The sequence below is a fragment of the Phascolarctos cinereus genome, unplaced genomic scaffold (genome assembly GCF_003287225.1).
Source record: "Phascolarctos cinereus isolate Bilbo 61053 unplaced genomic scaffold, phaCin_HiC Scaffold_2;HRSCAF=192, whole genome shotgun sequence".
Lineage (NCBI taxonomy): Eukaryota > Metazoa > Chordata > Mammalia > Diprotodontia > Phascolarctidae > Phascolarctos > Phascolarctos cinereus.
Genome location: NW_027555625.1, coordinates 147016256 through 147038455, shown reverse-complemented (window position 1 = coordinate 147038455; position 22200 = coordinate 147016256). Strand labels below are relative to the sequence as shown.

The window sequence follows — 22200 nt, the reverse complement described above, 5'->3', positions numbered from 1 at the left end:
CCCCTGCCCTCATTCACTGAGTTTTCTGGGAGTTCATTATAGGGCTCTTTATCATGTCCTCTAGCACACTGCCTCTTCTTTCAGTTTTGCAATGTACAGCAACATGTAGTCTAAAGCTGAGAAGAGAGGGACGATTTCCATCTTTCACTCATGTGGAAAATGAATAAGGATGTAGAGAATAACTTAGCCCTCTCCCTGTATCTCAGAGATCAAAAAAGTGCATTTCTAAAGTTTTATGAGTTTCCAGACTTAATTCAATAGGTCTGAGAATTGAGCTGAGTAAAACCAAGAAGGCCTCATGAATATATGGTATTTTTAGTATTTCACATACTTTCCCATATTTTTCTCATGTCACCCTTTCAGAAACTGATATTGTACAGGCAGGGTATGTAGGAGGATTATTTTGAAGTAATGAAAACTAATGTTCATGAGTGATTTGTGGGATCACTCATTACCTCATTATTAACCCCATTTCACCATGAGGATACTGACATCTAGAGGTTAAGCAATTTGCCTGGAATTGTCTAGGTGGGACAGACTAGTAGCAATGGTATTCTAGTCCCAGTTTCATGCTTTTTCCAGTGTATCATTATGCTTCTCTGATATTGTAATATCCATGAAGCTTCTTTCTCCAAGTAAGAAAATGTATTCTTCATCATTTTTTGAGGCAAGAAAGGGCATTGAAGTGTTCTCTCTCATTAAAAGCAGTTATTCATGCATAATGAAATTATATGTTCAACTTGAGGACAAAGGTGTGAATTCAAGCCATTTTCTGACTACCAGGAACAGAGCTTTGTCTTGTGCAACCTGCTATGAATGCAGGGACAAAGTCAGTCCTAATCATTAATGTCTATGGCTTTCCCCTCTAATTCTGGGTGAAGGCAGGATTGTTATCCATTTCCCTTCCCAATTACTGGGATAAGAGGTTCATGTTTAATTGATATGAGATTTCTAGCCCACTGAGTCTGGCATAAATTGGATCATTCTTCCTTATGTTTCCTTTTCCTCTTTCAGCCCTACTTTCTTAGAACTCTTTTTTTTTCCCCCAAGAAGGGAGCATAGAAGAACAGGGAATGGATGCTGTGTTCCTGATTGCCAAGTTCCAGGTAAAATGGGTTTTCCTTCCTTTTTTTCCTGTCATGCCATCTCATTTTCCAGATTATGGTTCCTTTTTCTTCATTCTGAAACATCTTTGTTCAGTTGCTCCTCCAGTAACCAAAGCCCTACTTTCTCATACCTAGGAAATTAGTTCTGTTCCGATAGATGATGGACTCTCTACAACCAAGGCTTTTTTTTTCTAAAATTCTTTTTATTTTTCACATAGTCCACCAAAACTCCCACATTGGCCATATCTAAACATGCATGTTTCATTCTGGATTTTAAGTCCATCAGTTCTCTGGCAGGAGGTAGTTGATGTGACTTATTTCCAGGCCTCTGAATTAGTGGTTTGTCATTGCATTACGCAGGGTTCTGAAGTCTTTCAATTTTTTTTTCCTATAATGTTGTCATTGTGTAAATTGTTCTTCCAGTTTTCCTCTATTTACTCTGTATCAGGTCATAGAAGTCTTCCCAGTTTCCTGTGAAATCATCCATTTCATAATTTCTTATGGCAAAATAATATTCCATTATATTCATATACGACAATTTTTAGTCATTCACCATAGGTGGGCATTCCCTTAATTTCCAGTTTGGGGCTATTATGAAAAGAACTCCTACAAATATTTTTGTACATATGGGTACTTTTCCTCCTTACTCGATTTCTTTGGCAGTGTATGCCTACCAGTGGTATAGTTATGTCGAAGGGAATATATAAATTAGTAACTTTGGGGGTATAGTACAATATTGCCTTCCAGAAATGTACAGCTCCACTAATAGTACATTAACGTACTTGTTTCCCACAGACCCTCCAACATGTTATTTTTCTTTTTGTCATCTTTGCCATTCTATTTGGTATGAGATAGAACTTCAGAATTGCTTTAATTTGTATTTATCTAATTATTGATGATTCAAAGCATTTTTTTCATAGGTTATTGATAACTTGAATATCTTCCTTTGAAAACTGCCTGTTCCTATCCTTTGACAATTCACATATTGGGTAATGGCTCTTTGTCTTACAAATCTAATCAATTCTTTATGAGATAAACTTATTGCAATGATCTTTCCCAATTATGTTTCCCTTCTAATTTTAACTAAGTTAGATTTTTATTTTTGTAAAATCTTTTTAATTTTATATAATCATAATTGCTAATTTTATTTTCTGTGATTTCCTATTGCTTGTTTAGTCATGCACCCTTCTTTCCATAGATCTGAAAGGCAATTTCTTCCTAGCTCCTCTAACTTGCTTATGATGTCACTGTTTCTGTCTAAGTCATGTATCCATTTGGAGTTTATTTTGGTAAACAATGTGAGATGTCGGTCTATACCCAATTTCTGCCGAAATGATTTCCAGTATTCCCAACAGGTTTTTTTTTTTAAATCACATAGTGAATCCTTGACCCAGTATCTGAGGTCTTTGGGTTTATTGGACAGCCAGCTATTATGTCACTTGTTATATAACTAATCTTATTCAACCTCTCAATTTCTTTTACCAAATCATTTTGGTAATCAGTATATCAAATCATCAATACCAAATCATTTTAATAATTTCACAGTATTTTTAATCAAATTATAGTATATAATATCAAATTATAGTATAATTTGAGATCTGGTACTAATAGATCTCCTTCCTTTTTGGTCACAGGTTCTTAATCTGTTTTGTTTAATGGATCCCTTTGACAAACTGGTGAAGTGTACCCTTCTCAGAGGTTTTAAATACATAACATGAAATACAATGGATTACAAAGGAAAACAATTATATTGAAATACATTTATCAAAATATTTTTTAAAAAATCCAAGTTCATGGACCCTAGGTTAAAAGCCCCTGTTCTAGGGAATATTCTTTGCTTAATTTTTGTTCTCCCTCAAAAATAAACTGGTGCTGGGTACAATAAAAGAGATAAAATCAAGAACTATCTGCTTCAGGTTACATGCCTTACCAAAAACCACTCATATCTTTAATTCTGCCAGTACTTCTTCTAAACATAAGCTCCTCTTGGTGCTTTTATCTTTACCCTGCCCCCTCTCTTCCTCACCCCTTATTGCCTGGTCACCAGGTGGCTGACCTGGCTGAGGTCATGGGGAGAAAAGGACTATGGTTGAGCAAGAATGTTTGTGTTTTAGGAATTGGTGACTTTCAAGGATGTGGCTGTGAACTTCACCCAGGAAGAGTGGAGGCAACTGAACTCTGCTCAGAGGGATTTGTACAGGGATGTGATGTTGGAGAACTACAGAAACATGATCTCACTAGGTAAGGATGGCTTTGCCCTGAGGTTAAAAATCTTCCCTGTTTTTAGAAAACACATCTCTTCCTTCAGTGTGGTAACACTGCATCCTAGAGAATGAACTAGAGTTACCTTTAAATTTTGTGGTCCCGTTCATGTTTTAGTATCACTGTATGTCTTAAGTATGTTCACATACCAGAAGCCTGTGGGAATTACCCTGAAACTACAGAAACCTTTGTGCAACACTGAAAGTAGAGTCATGCTTGTCAGGATTGGGTAAAGGGCAGGATTTCATGAGACTTTAGCATGTGTCAAGGCTAAAAAGAGAAAATACGCCCCAGGCAGAGATGCTTATACATTTATAAATCAAAATAAAGGCTAGAGAGGCAGCAGGTAATAAGGAGAGACATCACATGGTGAATCCAAAAATGTCTTGGTCAAGAAAATAAGAGTGGGGTCTAGAGCTCCCTTGAGTAGCTCAGAGAAACAATAGAAGAGAACAATCCAGAGGGACATTGAGGAGTCTGTGTCTGAGGCTTCATGGACAAGGAGGAGACCATCCACCAGGAACTTCATCAGCTTCTTCTTTGCAGCCTTCTGGAGACTCTCTTCTGTGGCTTCCAAACCCATTCAACAAGTAGTTATTAAATACCTATGTGTGCAAGGGACTGGGGATACAAAGACACAAAGGAAAGCAACCTTACTACCCAGGAGTTTACATTATATTTGTAAAAAGGTAAATATAGAGGTGGTAATTGGCAGAGACTTCAGGCATACCACATTTCCTCCCTCTTCTCCTACCTTTCTAACTACCCTGTTTCCATCTCTTGCATCTTTTCCCTTAATGCAGGTGTTTCTCCAAATGTCTATTCTTGATTCTCTTTTATACTGTTTCTCTTGGCCATTTCTGTCTCCCCTGCAGATTCCACTGTCACCTCCATGCAAAGGATCACCAAATCTACACTTGCTGTCCTGACCACTCTTCTGAGCACCAGATCCCCATCTTTAGCAGAAACAAGTCATTTCAGACTAACTTTATTGCCTTTTTTAATAGGGTTATATGATCAGGCGATTGATATAGATATAGCTTAATTAGCAAAGCATTTGACAAAGCCTCTCATGCCTTCTGAACAAAATTGAAGTGGCCTAAACAACAGTACAGTTAGGAGGATTCAGAATGAGTTGAATGGCCAAACCCAGAAAATAGTCATTGATGGTTCAGGGTCAACACAGACAAGTATCACCTAGACAGCACTGGGGAGGTACATGGTGTGTGTGGGTAGGCTGCAACAAATGTTTAAAAAAAACAATCATGGAAGAGAAGCACAGTAAAATATGTGATCAAAGAAATATATGAGCAAAAAGAAGATTGAGTTAATCAGGTGGCAAAAGCAAGGCACAAAGACAGCCTATGGTATCCTCACAATGTCAGAAGAAGGCAAGGAAGACCTCCAGCATGTTGCATAAACACCCTGTGGTGAACTTATAAGAAGCCATGGTAATAGTCACATAGGATAAGCAGGCAGAGATGGCTTGCAATTCCCTTCATTGGAGGAAATACCCACACTTGTGAATCTGAATTAAATATATAGGCATAAAGTCTTACATGGTTTCAAAAAATCAATTTCATAATTGCAGGATGGAGGACTGATGGCTAGATATTTGTTTGCCTGAAAAAGATCTGGGAATCTTAATGGAGTATAAATAAGAGGGTTGGATTTGATGGTTTTAAAGATCCCTCCCAGATCCAAAACTATGATCCTATGAAATCACTCAAAAGATCACCCTAGCCATCCATACAGGAAAAACCAAGTGGATGAGGAATACATATTACCCAGATTATGACAAATAGTTGGCCCATTGCATAAGTCTATTGGTATATACAAAGGGGTTCCAAAATTCTTAGCGTAGTTTTAAGCTTAATAGCTGAATAGTTTAATAGCTTTAATAGTTTAAAACTACGCTAAGACTTTTAGGACACCTCTTTTGGATAAGTGTTGCAGGTGGACAGTAAATTAGGCTCACAGCCGAATAGGAAAAAAACAAACTGGGTAACACTTAGGAAATTGTGCACTGCTTTCAGTGATCCCAAGTTGCTTCCAGCTCAAGTCCCTATTCTATAAATCCTTTTTCAATTGTTCTAGCCTAAATCAATCTCTAAGTTCCCTCCCAGCTGTACAATACTATGATTCTATGACAATGCACCCCTTTCATTTCAATTCCAAGTTAAGCCATAATTTTTTTAAACATTTAAATACCACAAGTTTTTAAAAGAGAGATATAATATTAAGTGTTTTGACCACATCCCCACTGGTGTATATTTTCTTCCTCGATTTACTTAATTATTACCAGCTGTGGAATGTTTATATTCATTCTTTTGGTTCTGGGATGAGTAATTCCTAAGCCTCCTTGGGCCTCAATGAAGGTGTTTGCTTATTCTTCCCATTCCTAGGTGAAAGGACTTCACTTTATAGAGTTGAAAATAGGCAGCTTCCTTACTCTTTTCCTTATTCTTTGTTTACTCAGGCTGGGGCTTCTCACCTAAAGTCCAAGTTCAGATAGTTTTATACATCTGAGATTCCCAATTGTCAGTGAAAACATAAATTAATTCCAACAAACCTGCTACTTACTGGTAACATAACCCTAATTCTCCTTTCAGAGATCTCTGTACCTTCTTCTGAGTTTTATGATACCCTTTTCACTTTTCTATAGACTAAGAGAGGGAACAAGATTTATTAAGTTATTACTTTGTGCCAGGCACTATGGTAAGCACTTTTCAAGTATTTTATTTTATCCTCATAACCCTGAGAAGGTAGGCGCAATTATTATCCCCCTTTTACAGATGAAGAAACTGAGGCAGAGGTTAAATGACTTGCCCAGGGTCATACAACTAGTAAACGTATGAAATTAGATTTGAACTCAGGTCGTCCTTACTCCAGGCCCAGGGTTAGGACTGAGCCCTGAAACAGCTGTTTGGTCCCCAGCAGAAACAGCAATATTTTCTTTATGTGTTGATTAGGGCTTTCCATTTCTAAACCTGATGTGATTCTCCAGTTGGAGCGAGGGGAAGAACCATGGATGCTCAATCTAAAGAGAACTGCAGAGAGAGAGATCCCACAATATATGTCTATTGGTAAGTGGAAAAAACCAGGCAGATGAGATTCACTAGAAGTAATAGCTCAACAATTAATTTGGGAAGCTCTCAGGGGCTCCAAGGACTGCTGAAATTGTTATTGCCACGGACCTACTGGAAGAGTCTCTTTTCCATTTTGGGGGAGAAGGGGTGCCATTTTTTTCTCATATTTGATTCTTTTGCTTCCATCTTCATGGATTCCTTTCCTAGCTAGGAATTCTTGCCCTGTTCTTGCTCTTTGAAGGGGCTACTTTTCTTTATTCACTAGAAGTTCTTTTCCCAAGTTACACTCTATTCTCTAACCATTTTGAAAACTCCATCTGGTCATTGTTCCCTTCCTTACCCTTACAATGCTGGATAAGCTTTCTATGTGTACACCTTACTTAATGGGCTATGTACACCAACCTACCCTGCCTCCTACTTTCTTTTCTCTCCCAAGATTACAGGGCAGTTTGAGAGTCTGCCAATGTCCGAGATGCATAATTAGCATTACTTTCAGTTTTATTATTATTCCTCTAATACGGCAGTTTCCTTTCTCCTATAGAATCTAATCTAGTAAGCATGTATTAACAGGGAACACTTGACATTTGTGTTTTCTCTTTGTTTTAGATTGGGAAAATAGGCCTGAAACCCAAGAGTCAACTCTAAAACAAAATAGGTCTGAGGAAGCAGAATCACCAGAGACATTAATGGGAAAACTCAGAGGTGACATTCCTGTGGAACTTGTATTTGGAAGAATTCATGTGCCTGAGAGCAGATTGGAAGGGCAAAGGGGAGGCACTTCAGGGGAAACTTGGAAGAAAGCTTTTTCCCAAGAAAAAGGTTTCAGGCAAGTAACTATGACTCGCAAGAAAACTTCCACTAGAGAGAGAGTCCATGTATGCAATGAATGTGGAAAAACTTTCAGACATCACTCAGCCCTTGTTCGACATCATATAATTCATACAGGAGAGAAACCCTATGTATGCACTGAATGTGGAAAAGCCTTCAGTCAGCACTCAGCCCTTATTAGACATCACATAATTCATACTGGAGAGAAGCCCCATAAATGTCATGAATGTGGGAAAGCCTTCTTCATCCGTTCTTCCCTTATTCAACATCAGAAAACTCATACTGGAGACAATCCCTATGAATGTAATGAATGTGGTAAAGCCTTCTTTGGTCTCTCAACACTTACTCGACATCAGAGGACTCATACTGGAGAAAAGCCCTATGAATGCAGTGAATGTGGAAAATGCTTCTTTGATGGCTCATCTCTCACACGACATCAGAGAATCCATACTGGAGAGAAGCCCTATGAATGTAGTGTGTGCGGGAAAGTTTTCAGTAGCAAGTCATCTGTCATCCAACATCAGCGACGACATGCTGGCGAATAAATGAGGGCACATAATCGATTTGGAGAAATCTTTCATTAAGGCCTGCCACTTCGTTAAATTTCTAATAATCACGTTGGAACCAGACATTTCATAAAGCTTTTTAAAAGATTTCCCATATTAAATCTATTGTTTGAACTTGCTGCCCTCTATGGTTACTTATTCAATTTCTCTTTTGCTACCAAACTACTTTTCTAATATTTTAAATTTTATTAACATATTTTTATGTAATCTTCATTTCTGAATATATACCTCCCTCCTTCCCTACCCAGAAAATTATCCCTTGTAACAAAGAATAAAAAGGAAAAGTGGTTCAGCAAAACTAACCAACTGAGCCTGATGGTACATAGGCCGGTAAGTTACATCCATCATTCCCAAACTTTGCAAAGATGGGGGGGGGTTGAGGGAAAATTTTCTTAGCTCCTTTTCAGGGACACTTTTGGTCATTATAATTAATATAGCATTCAGCTTTGTGAGTTTTTTTTTCTATTTTGTTGTCATTTTGTATGTGTGTGTGTGTATATATGTATATGTTTTATATATGGTTCTGCTTACTTTACTTTCTGTCCTTTCATATAAATCTTCCCTTGCCTCTCTGAATTCTTCATAGTCATCATTTCTTATGGCTGACAAACTTTTTTTTAAAGTATTAGAAAAATCTTTATTCAAATAGTATGACAAGAACAATGATTACAAAACATTTGCCTAAGAAACCGGCATCTGCTCCCACAAAGATAAACAGAGCCTGGGGATAGAGAGAGTAGGATTATAAAGACATTAGGTTTATTGTAATACCTAATCTTTTGGCAATACCTAATCTTTTAGCTCTGTTTTGGCCTGGTATTTATCTTGTATATAGTCTATGTATTCTTTTTAACATCTGTATCTCCCTGATAGAATGTGAATTCCCTGAGGGCAGGCACTATTTTTTAAAAAATATATTTTCACATTGGTCATGTTGTAAAGAAGAATTAGAACCAATAGGAGGAACCACAAGAAAGAAGAAAGAAAACAAAACAGAAGGAAAAAAAAAGCAAATAGTATGCTTCGATATGCATTCAAACTCCATAGTTCTTTCTCTGGATGTGGACAGCATTTTCTATCATGACACTTTTGGAGATGTCTTAGATCCTTGCATTACTGAGAAAAGCCAAGTCTACGAAAGTTAGTCATCACACAATGTAGCTGTTACTGTGTACAATGTTCTCCTGATTCTGTTCATTTCACTTAGCATCAGTACATACAAGTCTTTCCAGGTTTTTCTGAAGTCTGCTTGCTTATCATTTCTTATAGCACAATAGTATTCCATTACATTCATATACCAGAACTTGTTCAGCCATTCCCCAATTGATGGGCATCCCCTCAATTTCCAATTTTTTTGCCATCACAAAAAGAGCTGATATAAATATTTTTGTATATGCGGGTCCTTTTCCCATTTGTATGATCTCTTTGGGATACAGCCCTAGAAGTGCTATTGCTGGGGGCAAACGGTATGCACATTTTTATAGCCCTTTGGGCATAGTTCCAAATTGTTCTCCAAAGGACAGGCACTATTTCATGCTTGTCTTTGTATCGCAGGGCCTAGCATAGAGTAAGTGCTTGCTGATAGGCAATTGCTTTTATGGGTGCTTACACCTAGGTTCATTGATTTACTCATTCAACAACCACTTGTAGGGGACAGTTAGGTGGCGGCCCAGTGGATAGAGTGTTAGCCCTGGAGTCAGGAGGACCTGAGTTCAAATCCAGTCTCAGACATTTGACACTAGCTGTGTGACCCTGGGCAAGTCACTTAACCCCACCGCCTAACCAAAATAAAAAAACAAACAACAAAACAAAAACAACCACCATTTATTAAACTCCTATCTTATGTAAAGCATTATGTTAGTTTGCAAAGAGATTACAAATGAAATTAAGACATGGTTCCTATCGTCATTGAGCTGGAGGTAAACCACACAACACACTAATCTACTATACAATAGGTTTAGTACAGAAAAGAACAAAGTGTGACAGGTACAAAACACTCTGAAAATGTTGAAGGAAGAAAATATTATTTCTGCTGTTCCTCTCCCTTGCAGCCTTCCTCCTTTCCTTCTATTAGGCTACCTGACATAAAACCTATTATGTCCCCTGCCATGCGGGTGAGGGTGGCCTCCTTTGATTGGCTGCTTGAGTCTTTACAACTGGTGAGATTGAGCCATTCACTCTCTTTTTGGTGACTCCTATCTGCTGTGCCCAATATGGATGCTATGAACTGAATCAGGGAGAGGGGAAACACTTCCCTTCCCTTGCTACTTTTCTTTTCTCCTAGCTCTGAAAAATGGGTCTAGTGTTGTTTCTGGTATGTATCATTTGTTTCCAGTTTCAGTGCCGGAGGTGAACTCCGCAGAACTGGGAGTTTGAGCCATGGCAACCTTGGAGCCAGGGTTCCATGCCAGCCTGCTGAAGCCTAGGTTACAGAAGGTTATGACATTGGGAGGTTTGAAAAGTCAGAAAAGCCACCACAAGTCCAGAAACTGGAGTCTATAAAGTCTGATGGTAGTTACAGTAGTACAGTGAGGAGTCAGCCCTGAGGACAGACCTTCTAGGCCCAGCCATTCAACAGTCAATCAGCCTGGCAGCTGAGACATTGTGTCCAGCCAGCAACGGAACAATTGGCTATTCCACACCCAGAAGTGAATTTGGTAGAGACTTTGCAAAGGGAGAAAAGGATTTTCATTGCCAGGTAACCCTACCCTCCCACCCCCGCAGGGGGGATGTTTGGTAGGAATCACTTTTGAGTGCACACTCCCCAGGGACAGAGTGTGAAGAGGGGAGTGTGATCTCAGCTGTGAGTCTGTTGTAGTTTGGCCATTGCTACACTTTCTCAGTAAATATCCCTTTGTAAAAGCTAAGTGATGTTGATTGATACTGTCGCTTGTTGGTCATTTGGTATTGGGCTGCACAGATGGGGGCTCATGACAAACAGTATCAGAAACTACCTCTTACTTCCACAGGTAGAGAAGTAGTGTTGCTCTCTGAGAGACTGAGAGACCCTTCAAGGACTGGAGTACAGGGCAGGGTCATCTGGAATGAATTCACAGACTCAAGCATTCTTTAAGTCAAGGTGGCAAAGATTTATTGTTATGCTATACAGTGGGCAAGGATTCTCAAGGAACCTGCCATGGTGGGCAGAGCTCCTCAGGAAACTTGCAACCTAACAGGAATGATGCTAAAGCTTATATAGGAAAAGTAGTGAATTATGTGGCAAGTATGCCAATTTGGTGATAACATACAATTATGTCATTCGCTACTAGAAACCGCAGGGTTTCCTAAAGGGTATATTTTTGGTCTGTTATGTCTGAAACAAGATAGCTTCAGGAGTTGACATCTATAGCTTGACCTCTGGATTGTATATGGTAACTGTGGGCATCAGGACTTGATAGTTCTGCTGGTACAAACTAGTCCTGTTCATACAAAGGAAATTCTACAGAGGTCAGCTTGTTCTTGTAACAGGGAGAGATAGTTTGCCTCACTGGGTCCACTCATGAGTTATTGCCATAGACAGGGTCCTTGGGCTGGTGGGAAACTGCCAGAGACTGTGTTTCTGAGGCCAAGAAGAAACTGGGATGCAAGCACAGGCACCCAAGTACCCCATCAGTAGTAGCCATGCTCCAAGGAGCCAAATATGATTATGAGTTGTGATTGAAAAGCGCATAGTGTGCACTATACTCGATTATTGCTTGGCGACAGAAGACGAAAATTTGGTTAGTAAGCACAACATAAGGAGAAGTCTCTCAGAGAAGACCCTGCTGATGAACCAAGAAAATGGAGAAGTCAAAGAATAGATTTCAGAGTTGTGTTAAAAGAAAGGCTGTAACTCTCTCTGCCCTGTCCCTAGTTGCCATACAGATTTGGTTGGCCAGAGAGGCCTAAGTTCTTTCTCTATTGCCTCCCCCTGCGGTAAGAGGGAGAAGAAAGCAAAGGAAAAGCATTAGACAGAGTCCAAAGAGTCCAGCTCCCAGACTTTATTGATAATGACTTCCTAAGGATTATATGCCTACCAGTGGGTCAGAGACTATGCATTTTTTCACGTCACATTACCTTCTATTACTCAAGCTTCTTGAAACCAAGGACTGTTTCATTTCTTTGCCTTTGTATCCCCAGCGTCTTGGACTTATAGGTGATTCATAAATATTGATCTGTAGATTATTGTCCTCTCTTTTCATATGAGTATCCTCAGAGGTTAAGGAACCAGTTCCAGATTAATTAGTTGCTAAATGGTTTAGCAGGGACTCCAGTCTCTAAGCCACCAGGTACAAACATCAAACACATTTAGGTAAAAGGAAGAGACTACGACTCACTCTTGCTCCGAGGCATCCTTCCCCAGAAGCTAGTACCAAATCACGCGCTGGCAGAGTGCTGGGTCGGTTTCCATGGTAACTGTGATCCACCTCCCGCTCACACCTCCCTCCACCAAGTGTTTTAGGGTCCAAGCTGAGCAGGGGCAGCTCCTCTGATGGTAGCAAAGCCCCAGGTTCCGAACGGAGGTCAGCCGGAGGTATAACTGTATGCGGCCGGGGAAGGCGGAGGCACGAGACCCTCCGCGAAGTAAGCAACGGCGCGCAGTCTTTCACAATTTGGCATTGTTGGGGAGTTGTGGGAAATGGGAAGGTGGAAGCCGGACGTAGTCGAGTCCGAAGGATTCTGGGAATTGTAGTTTGGTTAGTAATGGAGGGTGGATCCTTAGGGCCAAGGGCAATTCCGTTTCCGGCCTCACAGTCCTTTTGTTAGTCTGGTCCGGCTCCCGCGTGGGAGGTGAGTTAAGCCTGGAGAGTGTGTGTGTGTAGGTGTGTGCCCTCGAGGTGGGGGAGCGGGAGAAGGGGTCAGAGACTGGAGGAAGAAGCTCCCGGTTCCCTCTCGTGAGGGCGAACCAGACCTTAATCCCTCGACCGGAGCCTTTGGCCTCTGATTTAGCGCTTGGGGGAGGGGCTGAGCGAGAGGATATGCGCGTGCGCCATGCTCCCTCCTCGTTCCTGGCATGTGTTTGCGCATGTGTTGTGTGATTGTATGTTTTGGGGCGTAACTTTTGTGTGATCTTGTACTTTGGTGTATGGCTGCATTTAAACCAGTGCGCGCTCCCCAGCCTTCTTGAGGCAGGGTCTGGGAATTAACAACCGAGGGGGAAGAGAAAGTGTAATGAATTTAGAATCAACTAGATTGGGGCGGGTAGGTGGTGCAATGGATAGAGCTATGAGACTTGGAGTCAGGTAGACCTGAATTCAAATTCGGCCTTACATAGCTGTGTGACCCAGGGCAAGTCACCTAACCCAATTTGCCTCACTTTCCTCATCTGTAAAATGGAGATCATAGTGGCAAAATTGTTGTGAGGATCAAATGATGTAATAATTGTAAAGCACTTGGTACATACTAAGCTGTATATTAATGTTAGCAGTTATTGTTATTAGATATGTATTCAGATCCCACCCTTCTGTGACCTTGGACAAGTCACTAAACCTCCGTGGCCCCCCACTTTTTGGTCTGGACTGCTTCTGAGGTCCTTTCTAGCCCAAGATCTGGGATGCTATGATGACTTGCCAAAAATCAGAGTGGTTGTGAAAAAAGTACCTTGTGGTATAAAATTCTACATAGTAATATTATCCACCATTTAGTAGGGCCTTAAGGTTTGCAAAGTACTTGACCTATATTATCACTTTTGAGTCTTACCCAACAGCCATGTGATGTAGATGTTTTTATTATTTTACAGATGAGGAAACAGTCTGGTTAATTAGTGACTTGCCTAGGCTAGGGTCACACAGATGGTGTTGCAAGAGTTTTCAGGTTGTTGCTAGCCATAGCATAGTTACTGATGAAGAGGTACCCTGCAGTTTATTTCTCCACTCAAGAATATGACACACACTATCAGTAAGTGATAGACATGTGTGTCTCACAGTTCCATTCACTTTATATATGTCCTCTGTGGCATACATACCTTTCTCTCTCTCTCTCCCTCTTTTCTCCCTCCCTCTTTTCTCTTGAGCTCCTTGATGCAGAATTTGGGTAAGGTCAAGTAGGACATATTGAAAGGAAAAGGTACATTTTTAGTAAAAGGAAAAAAATACTCTGTTACAAAGGCCTTTAGTATAGCCATTTACACCGTACCTGAGAAGGCCATATTTTCTTTATCTATCAGTTAATTAGTATTTGTTAAGCTCCTACTATATATACCTTATTACATGAATAAAGAGAAGTGGGTGAGTTCCTGGAATTATTCTAAATTGTAAAGAGATTGTGGGAAAGCAGATAGTAAAAGAGACCATGTCACAAAATGGAGTCAGTTATGTTCTCCCAAGAATTCACTTTTGACAATAGTAAATGTCTGAGGTGGCATTCAAACTCATGTTGACTAACTCCATGTCCAGAGCATGAGTTAATATTGTTAACTCTTAAGTGTGTTTTTGAATCAACTCTTTGTGCCTGTTTGAAGACAGTTCCTAATCGCTTGATGCTCACCTTGTCATTTGTGTGTTACAGGGTCTCTGGGCTACCTCTGCAAGGGCCTTGGAAAAAGCTGGCAGATCTGTTTGGTGGACAACATCCTGTCATGGGCTGCTGTCTTGATCCTCCTGGTAACTCTTGGTAGAGGCCAGGGGGACCAGCTGGGGTATTCTACAAGGTTGATTAACTGCAGGAAATAAATGTGAACTTAAGGGAAAAAAAAAAAACAAACAGCCTCAACTGAAGAAAGTTTTTCCTAAAACTACCAAATCCCCATTCCACATGGACAAGTTGGGAATTTGAAAGTGAAAGTAGAAGATACCTTCACAGTCATAATTCATTCTAGGAAAGAGACAGATTGGACTCCAAGAGAGAACTTCAGGAAAGAGGCTGGAAACATAGCAAGTTGGAGCTTTTGGCACTAGAGAAATTTTCCTTTATTACATCTGGGAGATCAGGATTTGAGTGAAATTAAACATACCAAGGCAGCAAGGAAGGGGTGACCATGGAAAAATTACCCCAGACTTTCGGAGAGAGAGGTAAGGATTAAAAGAAGGATGGGGCCAAGTAGAGCAAGGGTTAATCTCCCAACGGTAGGGAAAGTAGAAAAAACATCAGAGAGACTACTGGGTGTGGTAAATAAATAACTAGGAAACTTGGTAAGTAAGATGTTTGGGATTTCAAGTGCGTTTCACTTTTCTAGCTTAGTTTTCACCTTCCTTTATTTACACATCATGTTGTTTTCTCCTGAGTGCCAGGGTAAAGACCATACTCCATTGTTTGCACCTATGATAGGGTTTGGATCAAAAGTCAAGGATAGTTCAGACATTCTACTCTTTTCTAGGCTTTTTATCCTAAGAGTTGGGGAATTAGTGGCTCTCTGTTTCTTATAGGATAAAATACAAACCCCTCAGTGTGGTTAGTGTACCTCTAGCCTCTATTTTCCAAACTTATTTTGCACTACTCCCTTTATGCATTCCACATAAAGGCCAAACTGGCATATTTGGCATCCCCAGAATTTGGCATTGTATGTCCAGTTTGTGCCATTCCACTTGCTGTTTCCTATGCCTAGAATGCCCTTTCTCTCCAGAGCTGAGGCCATACCTCCTCCTTGTTATGCCTCCTGTGAGGAGGCTTCACTGGAGCCACACAGGCTAGGCCATACCTAGCATGAAGATGGGCCAGGAGAAATGACCTAGAACAGCTTCACCTCTCTCCCTTAATGGTTCTCCCCATTCACTGATACTCTGCTTGAACTCATCCCTCAATGGCTAACATTCTCCTGTCTCTTTTTATACTCTCCCCATTATAGTGATACAGAACCCCTTGCTACTAACCCCTCACCTCCCATTACCCTTGCCCCCAACCTTGGCTGTCCACTTTCTTATTCCCATCTACTTAGCCCTCCTCTTTACTCTTCCTTGTCCCACTCCTGAACAGCCAATGCCTTCCTCTACAGCCTCTGGAACGTCTGCTCCATAGTTAACAAACTTTAATTTCAAATTAAGTCTCTTCTCACTTTTTCCATCTTCTGTAAATCACTCATATCAGGCTTCTTTCTGATGATCCTGCTTCCTTTCTCACCCTTTCCAGTACTGGCCATACTTTGAGCTCACCAATTCACTGGTCATGGCAGGGAGTCGGAATGCCCATTGCTTCTCATTACCACTTCTAGTCTCCCTTGAGCACCCTCACCCTCTTTTCTCCAATGAGTTCACATTATCCAAATTGAGGACCAGATCCAGATTCTAGTGGTGGTTATCTAGTGACCCCTTAGGACATTCTACCTGATAACTCAGTGAGTTTATGCCTGACTCCCAGTCTTTTTCAGCACTCCAGTACCTGTCCTCCTACTAGGGGACCTAGTTTTCTAGTTCTCAGTCTACTGAATTTCTGTGGTCTAATTTTTCACTCAGCTACACACAGAGATGGTAGTCGTCCTCATGATCTTGCCACTACCTACAAATATTCTACTTCCATGTTCACGAACTCTGAAGTTCATATGTCTTATCAGGTCTTGTATCATCCCATATTTTCCTGTGCCTTACAACCCTTACCCTTATTCTTTATCCTCACTGTAACGTCCAGTCCTTCCATCCCTCAGCTCTTTCTAAGGACATTCACCTTGCCCTCACTACATTCTGCTTCCTTCCCAATCTCGACATCTTAGTGAATCATTTGAACCCATTACCCTTTACTCAAATCCCTTGCCCCATTTTTAAAAGTGTGTACTAGGGGCAGGTAGGTGGCGCAGTGGATAGAGCACTGGCCCTGAAGTCAGGAGGACCTGAGTTCAAATCTGGCCTCAGACTAAACACTTGACACTTACTAGCTGTGTGACCCTGGGCAAGTCACTTAACCCCAACTACCTAAGCAAAAAAAAAAAAAGTCTGTACTAGGAAATTTTATTGTATGTGGAGCTAGTAGGTTGTGGATTAGATGATTTTAATTTTGGCAAGATCTAAAATTTCATAATCTGGGGCAAATTGGACATTAGCTTCTCTCCATCAAGCCAGATCAGTGTGTTGATCTTGGCTGCATCAGTGTCATATAGCTTCTTTATAGTCTTTTATCTGGTGTTTGCTAGCCATAATGAATAATACCAGGGTTGTGTTGTCTTCAGTCTTCATAGCTGATTCAGTGGACAAGAGAAACATGATGATAGCATAGTGATCATGCTCATTCCTCCTGTGGGCACTTTTTTGGGACGATCTCCAATGTTGAAGTGACTTGAGTCTCCAGAAGGTGGAGGACATTCAGATTTTTTTTCTTTTTGTGACTGCCTTCTTGGTTTTGAAGGCCTTTAACTTGGCTTCTGTCTTGGGGGCAACCACTCCCTTGTTCACTTTCAGTTCTGTACCCCGTTGTTCTATCACTGATCACACCTTGCCAAACTCTAATCCTGGATTACTCTTACTTTCTGGCTCCTTTCCTGTTCACCTACTGCTGAATGAATTGGAGGAAGTCAGAAACCCTAATTGGATTCAATATAGATTATGTTATTGACACTCAGCTGGGCTCTGACTGCAGCAAGGCAATCCTTCTACTCTCTATAATTGATTCTCTATCCCATTCTACATAGCATCTCTTCCAAACCTTTTAAGCTGCTCAGGGTATTACCTCCTATCTTCTCAGCTGAGGACCTTGCTTCATACTTCACTGAAAAAATTGAGTCCGCTTGACAAGAGCTCCCTCTTCTACCTTTCTCATATCATACACTTTGTACATTTCTCCCGCTATCTTTTCCACTCCAGTCTCTAGTGAAGAGGTGGCCCTTGTCATTATCAAGGCTGGCTCTTTTATGTGTACCCTTGACTCTTTCCTCTTTTACTTTCTCAAGCAGTTTGCTTGCCCCCATTATCATATAGAATTTAAGAATTACAGAATTTAAGTATTGGAAGGGACTTTAGTGGCTATTTATCCTAACTTGTGCACAAAATGAATCTTTAAAACATATCTTACAAAAGATGGTCCAACTTCTTTCTAATCTTTATTCTCTTCCCTATCTGCACTGGCTCTTTTCTTGAAGTCTTCAAACATGCCTATGTTTCCTCCATTCTTAAAAGACACTTGATTCCACCAAACCCTGCTAATTATCCTATATCTCTCCTCCCCTTCTCAGCTAAACTCTGAAAAATATAGCTATGTGTGGTACATCCACTTCCTCTGATCTCTCTTATAAACCCTCTGTAATATGGCTTCTAACCTAGTCATTCAACTGAAACGACTCTCTCCAAAGTTACCAGTGATGTTTTAGTTGCTGAATCTAATGGTTTTTCCCTATCTTTATCCGTGAACTTTCTGTCCAGTTTGGTACAGTTGTTCACCTTCTCCTGGAGAGTCTCTTCTCTAGGTTTTTGTAACACTGCACTCTTGGTGGTTCTCCACCTACCTGTCTGACTGCCTCTTCTTAGTCTCCTTTGCTGGTTTTTCCTCCATGGCACACTCGCTAGTTAGGGGCTTTTTTCTTCTTTTTCCTCTATGCTATCTCACTTGGTAATCTCATCAGGTCTCATAGGTTTAATGCTTATCTTTGTGTAGATGACTGCCAGATCTGTATATCTAGATCTAGGCTCCCGAGATCCAGTCCCCATTTCACCAACTGCTTTTTAGATATCTCAAACTAGATGTCTCATGGGCATCTCAAGCTCCACATATTCAAATTAAACCTTCCCCTCTTAAACTTCCCTGTTACTGTGGGGATGGCATTATACTTCCAGCCACCCAGATTTGCAACCTCTGTGTCATCCTCAGTGTCTCATTCATCTCACATATAAACTCAGTTGACAAATGTTTTTGTTAGTACCTTCATGACATCTCTTGTCTGTTTCTTTTTCTCCACTTACACAGCTACCACCCCAATTCTTAAAATGTAAATCTGACCATGTTACACATGCCACCTTCCCCCTTCAATAAACTCCAATGGTTCCCTTTTACCTATAAAATTAAAGAGAAAGTTATTTGGCATTTAAAGTTTTTCACAACCTGGTCCCTTCCTACCTTTCAGTCTTGTTATGTTTGACTGCCTTCCATGTACTCCATAGTCCAGTTATACTGGAGTACCTGATGGTCTTTGTCCATTACATTCCATCTCCTGTCTTTCTGCCTGTACACTGGATATACCCCATGCTTGTAATGTTTTTTCTCCTCTCCTCACCTCTGCCTCTTAGGATCCCTAGCTTCCTTCAAGACAGCTCAAATGCTACCTTCAGCAGTAGGCCTTTCTCAGTCTCTTCAGTTGCCAGAGCCTCTTCTCTGAGATAACCTCCATCTTTTCTGTATCATGCATATATTTATTTACATGTTACGCACCACTGGGAATGTGAGCTCTTAGCACAGGGCCTAGCAGATAGCAAAATGCTTCATAAATGCTTGTTGACTTACTCTTGCCCCTTAGAATCTTTTGCTTCCTTTAAAGTTCAATGCATGTACTTCATCCTATGGGAAGTCTTTTATAGAATTGTAGTGTTGTAAGAGAACTCAGCCATCTAGACCAACCCACACCAAAAGCAATCCCTACTATAATATTGTACTTGAAAAGTGGTCGTTTAGCTTCAGCTTGAAGACTGCTAATGAAGGGGACACCAGTAACTCCTATAGCAGCCCATTCCTGATTCCTCTAGATTCTAATGTTCTCTCTTCAGATTGTCTTGTTTTTATTTATCCGTATACATGATTGTCATTTTTGTCTTGGCATTCTTAGTACCCAGCATAATTCCTTGCATATTGTAGGTTTTGAATAAATGTTTGTTGAATTAAATTTTCACTTGTCAAATTACTTTTATATTTTGTTCTTACATTGTCCTTGTTCACTCAGGCACATTGGGCATATATCATTTCCATTTTACATGTTAGGAAATAGGTTTGAATAGATGAAAATCATTGCTTAATATACTACAGTAAGTACCCTTTGAGTGGTAGCAGTACCACTATACCCTATATCCTATACCCCAAAGAGACCAAAGAAAGAGAAAGAGGACCCTAGGCAAATATATATGTGTGTGTGTGTGTGTGTGTGTGTATATATATATATATATATATATATATATATATATATATATACAGAGAGAGAGAGAGAGAGAGAGAGAGAGAGAGAGAGAGAGAGAGAGAGCGAGCGAGTGAGCAAATTTTTATTGTTTTAGCAAAGAACTGGAAACTAAAGGTTTGTCTGTTATTTGAGAAATGACTAAACAAATTATGGTGTATGAGTGTAACAGAATATCATGTCAAGAAATGATGAAAGAGACTATTTCAGAGAAACCTGGGAAGACTTGTATGAACTGATACAGTGAAGAGAGCAGGATCAGAAGAAAAAGTATGATAACATTATAAATAAAAACAACTTTGAAAAACTTTAGAACTCTGATAGCCATGATTCCAGAGGAGTCATGATAAAGTGTGCTACCTACCTGCAACAAGCAGTGGATTCAAGATACAGAATAAGACCTGCGTTTTTAAACAGCCAGCACAACATGGGAGTTTGTTTTGCTTGACTTTGTATTTGTTGAAATGGCTTTTTTTTTTTTGTATTTTAGGTATATATGGTACCAGAGGGGGTTAGGGTAGTGAGAAAGAAAAGAAAAGTGGGTCATTGAAACATCTTTAAAAATGTATAGAAGAAAACAGAAAGAAGGCTAGAAAGAATAAGAGATGAATAGAGTAGCTTCTAAAATTACATGTTGACTGTCATATATTTGAAAAGAAAAGCAAACCATACGTAATCAAGACCTGCAGTTTCAGATGCAATCTTTTTCTACTATATATATATAAGGAAATGCTACTTTTATTTTGTGGTTTAAATTCAGAATTAAAAAAAACTAACAAAAAGATGTCATTGTTCGGTAATGACAGAGTCTAGACTGGAATTCATGGCTTTGTAACTTTTTATAGAAAGAACATATTTTTATTTCTATAATATGTCCTATCTAGAAAGGCAGTTTCTTGAAAGAGTTCCACAAAGTAATTCTTTGCATATCCTCTAAAAACTAAGAAAAGCATAAGAAGTTTTTCTTTCCATAAGTGGCATAGTTGAAGGACAGTTGAATACTATACTGTATATCACACAGAAGATAGGATATAGAAATGTGACTCTACAACATAGGTCCTGATTCCCAGACCAGGACTGTTGTCTCAAAGGAAAAAAGTTTGGTCGGTAATTTTTATTTTTGCCTCCCAATTGTTTCTGGATAGAGCCTCTCTACCACCACATCTATAGCTTTGGAATCAAACCTTCTCTTGTAACAAAGGAAAACAGTTAAGACAAAACAACAGCTACGGGGACCATGTATAATAACATATGGTACAGAAGAAAAGGAATTGCCTCAAGTCAGAGGACCTGAATTCACAGGGGCAAGCCGCAACCTCTTTGGACTTTAGTTTCTTCTGAGGGGGTTGGATTAAGATGACTTTTGAGGTCCCTTCCAGCAATAGAATGAACATTCTGCCTCTCGGCTGTGGAGGGAAAGTAAATTTTTTTATATGTTTTTTTGGACCAAGATTGATTATGAAAATCACCTAGAGTTTGTGTTCTTACATTGTTATAGTTGTAAATCTCTGTTGTTTTTTGTCTTTCCCTTTGTCCTGCCTTCAGCCTGCCATGAGGAGAAGTCCTAGTTCTTGGCTGTTCTCTGAGCCTAGGAAATGTTGGGGTTGATTTCTCGATTCCCATTTGTCTTACCTCTTTGAGGGCATGGTGGTGTATGATTTAGCATTTCTTTTTAGGTGACGTCTATGTGCAAGGTGTGCTAGGGATACAAAGACAAAAAAAAAGGATAAACCAGCCTGCCCTCTCGAAACTTAGATTTTGCTGGGATATACAATGTATAAACACACACAGAGGCAGTGTGTGTGTGTGGGGGGGAGGGTACAAATTTGATGAGGGAAGGAGAGAGCACTAACTCCCAAGGTGATCAAGAGACTTCCTCTAGGAGGAGGCTGCTCATAAAGTGAGGTTTAAAGAAGCTAAGTCCTCCGAGGAGGGAAAGCCTGTTTGTGGGCATGAATGTGGTATATGGAATGCTGGCTTCTGAAAACAGCAAGTAGGCTGGTTTGGCTGGAATATGCACTACAAGATGGAGAGTATTGCTGTGTAAAACATCTGGGAAGAGGAGGCTAGAGCCATGTTATGAAGGGCTTTAAATACTAAGCTGAAGAGCTGGCATTCCAATCTAGAGGCAATAGAGAGCCATTGATTTTTCTTGAGCAGGGTAATGATGTGGTCAGACCTGTGCTTAAGGGCTATTTTTTGGTTTTTTTGTTTTTGTTTTTGTTTTTAGGCAATTGGGGTTAAGTGACTTGCCCAGGGTCACACAGCTAGTAAGTGTCAAGTGTTTGGTCTGTGGCCGGATTTGAAATCAGGTCCTCCTGACTTCAGGGCCGGTGCTCTATCCACTGCGCCAC

The 22200-nt window shown here is 40.1% G+C and overlaps 1 protein-coding gene and 1 long non-coding RNA gene across 3 annotated transcripts in view; one reads left to right on the top strand and one right to left on the bottom strand.

The window, feature by feature from the left end:
* The window catches only part of LOC110209543 (uncharacterized), a 41084-nt gene that overhangs the window by 5654 nt on the left and 13230 nt on the right, over positions 1 to 22200 (top strand). Inside the window, exons 3-6 of one of the 2 annotated variants that reach the window (XM_020988171.2) lie at positions 1015 to 1106; positions 3221 to 3347; positions 6341 to 6454; positions 7064 to 7822. In XM_020988171.2, coding sequence (XP_020843830.1) covers positions 1074 to 1106; positions 3221 to 3347; positions 6341 to 6454; positions 7064 to 7822 — 1033 coding nt within the window. In that variant the 5' untranslated portion in view covers positions 1015 to 1073. Of the gene's footprint in view, positions 1 to 1014; positions 1107 to 3220; positions 3348 to 6340; positions 6455 to 7063; positions 7823 to 12541; positions 12622 to 14337; positions 14841 to 22200 lie in introns of those variants that run through there. The other variant, XM_020988162.2, reaches the window with a different exon arrangement.
* LOC144455820 (uncharacterized) lies at positions 3664 to 12636 on the bottom strand. Its single transcript, XR_013484614.1, has 2 exons — positions 11908 to 12636; positions 3664 to 3989 (listed from the first exon to the last, which is right to left on the bottom strand). It is a non-coding gene; the product is annotated as an uncharacterized LOC144455820 (long non-coding RNA).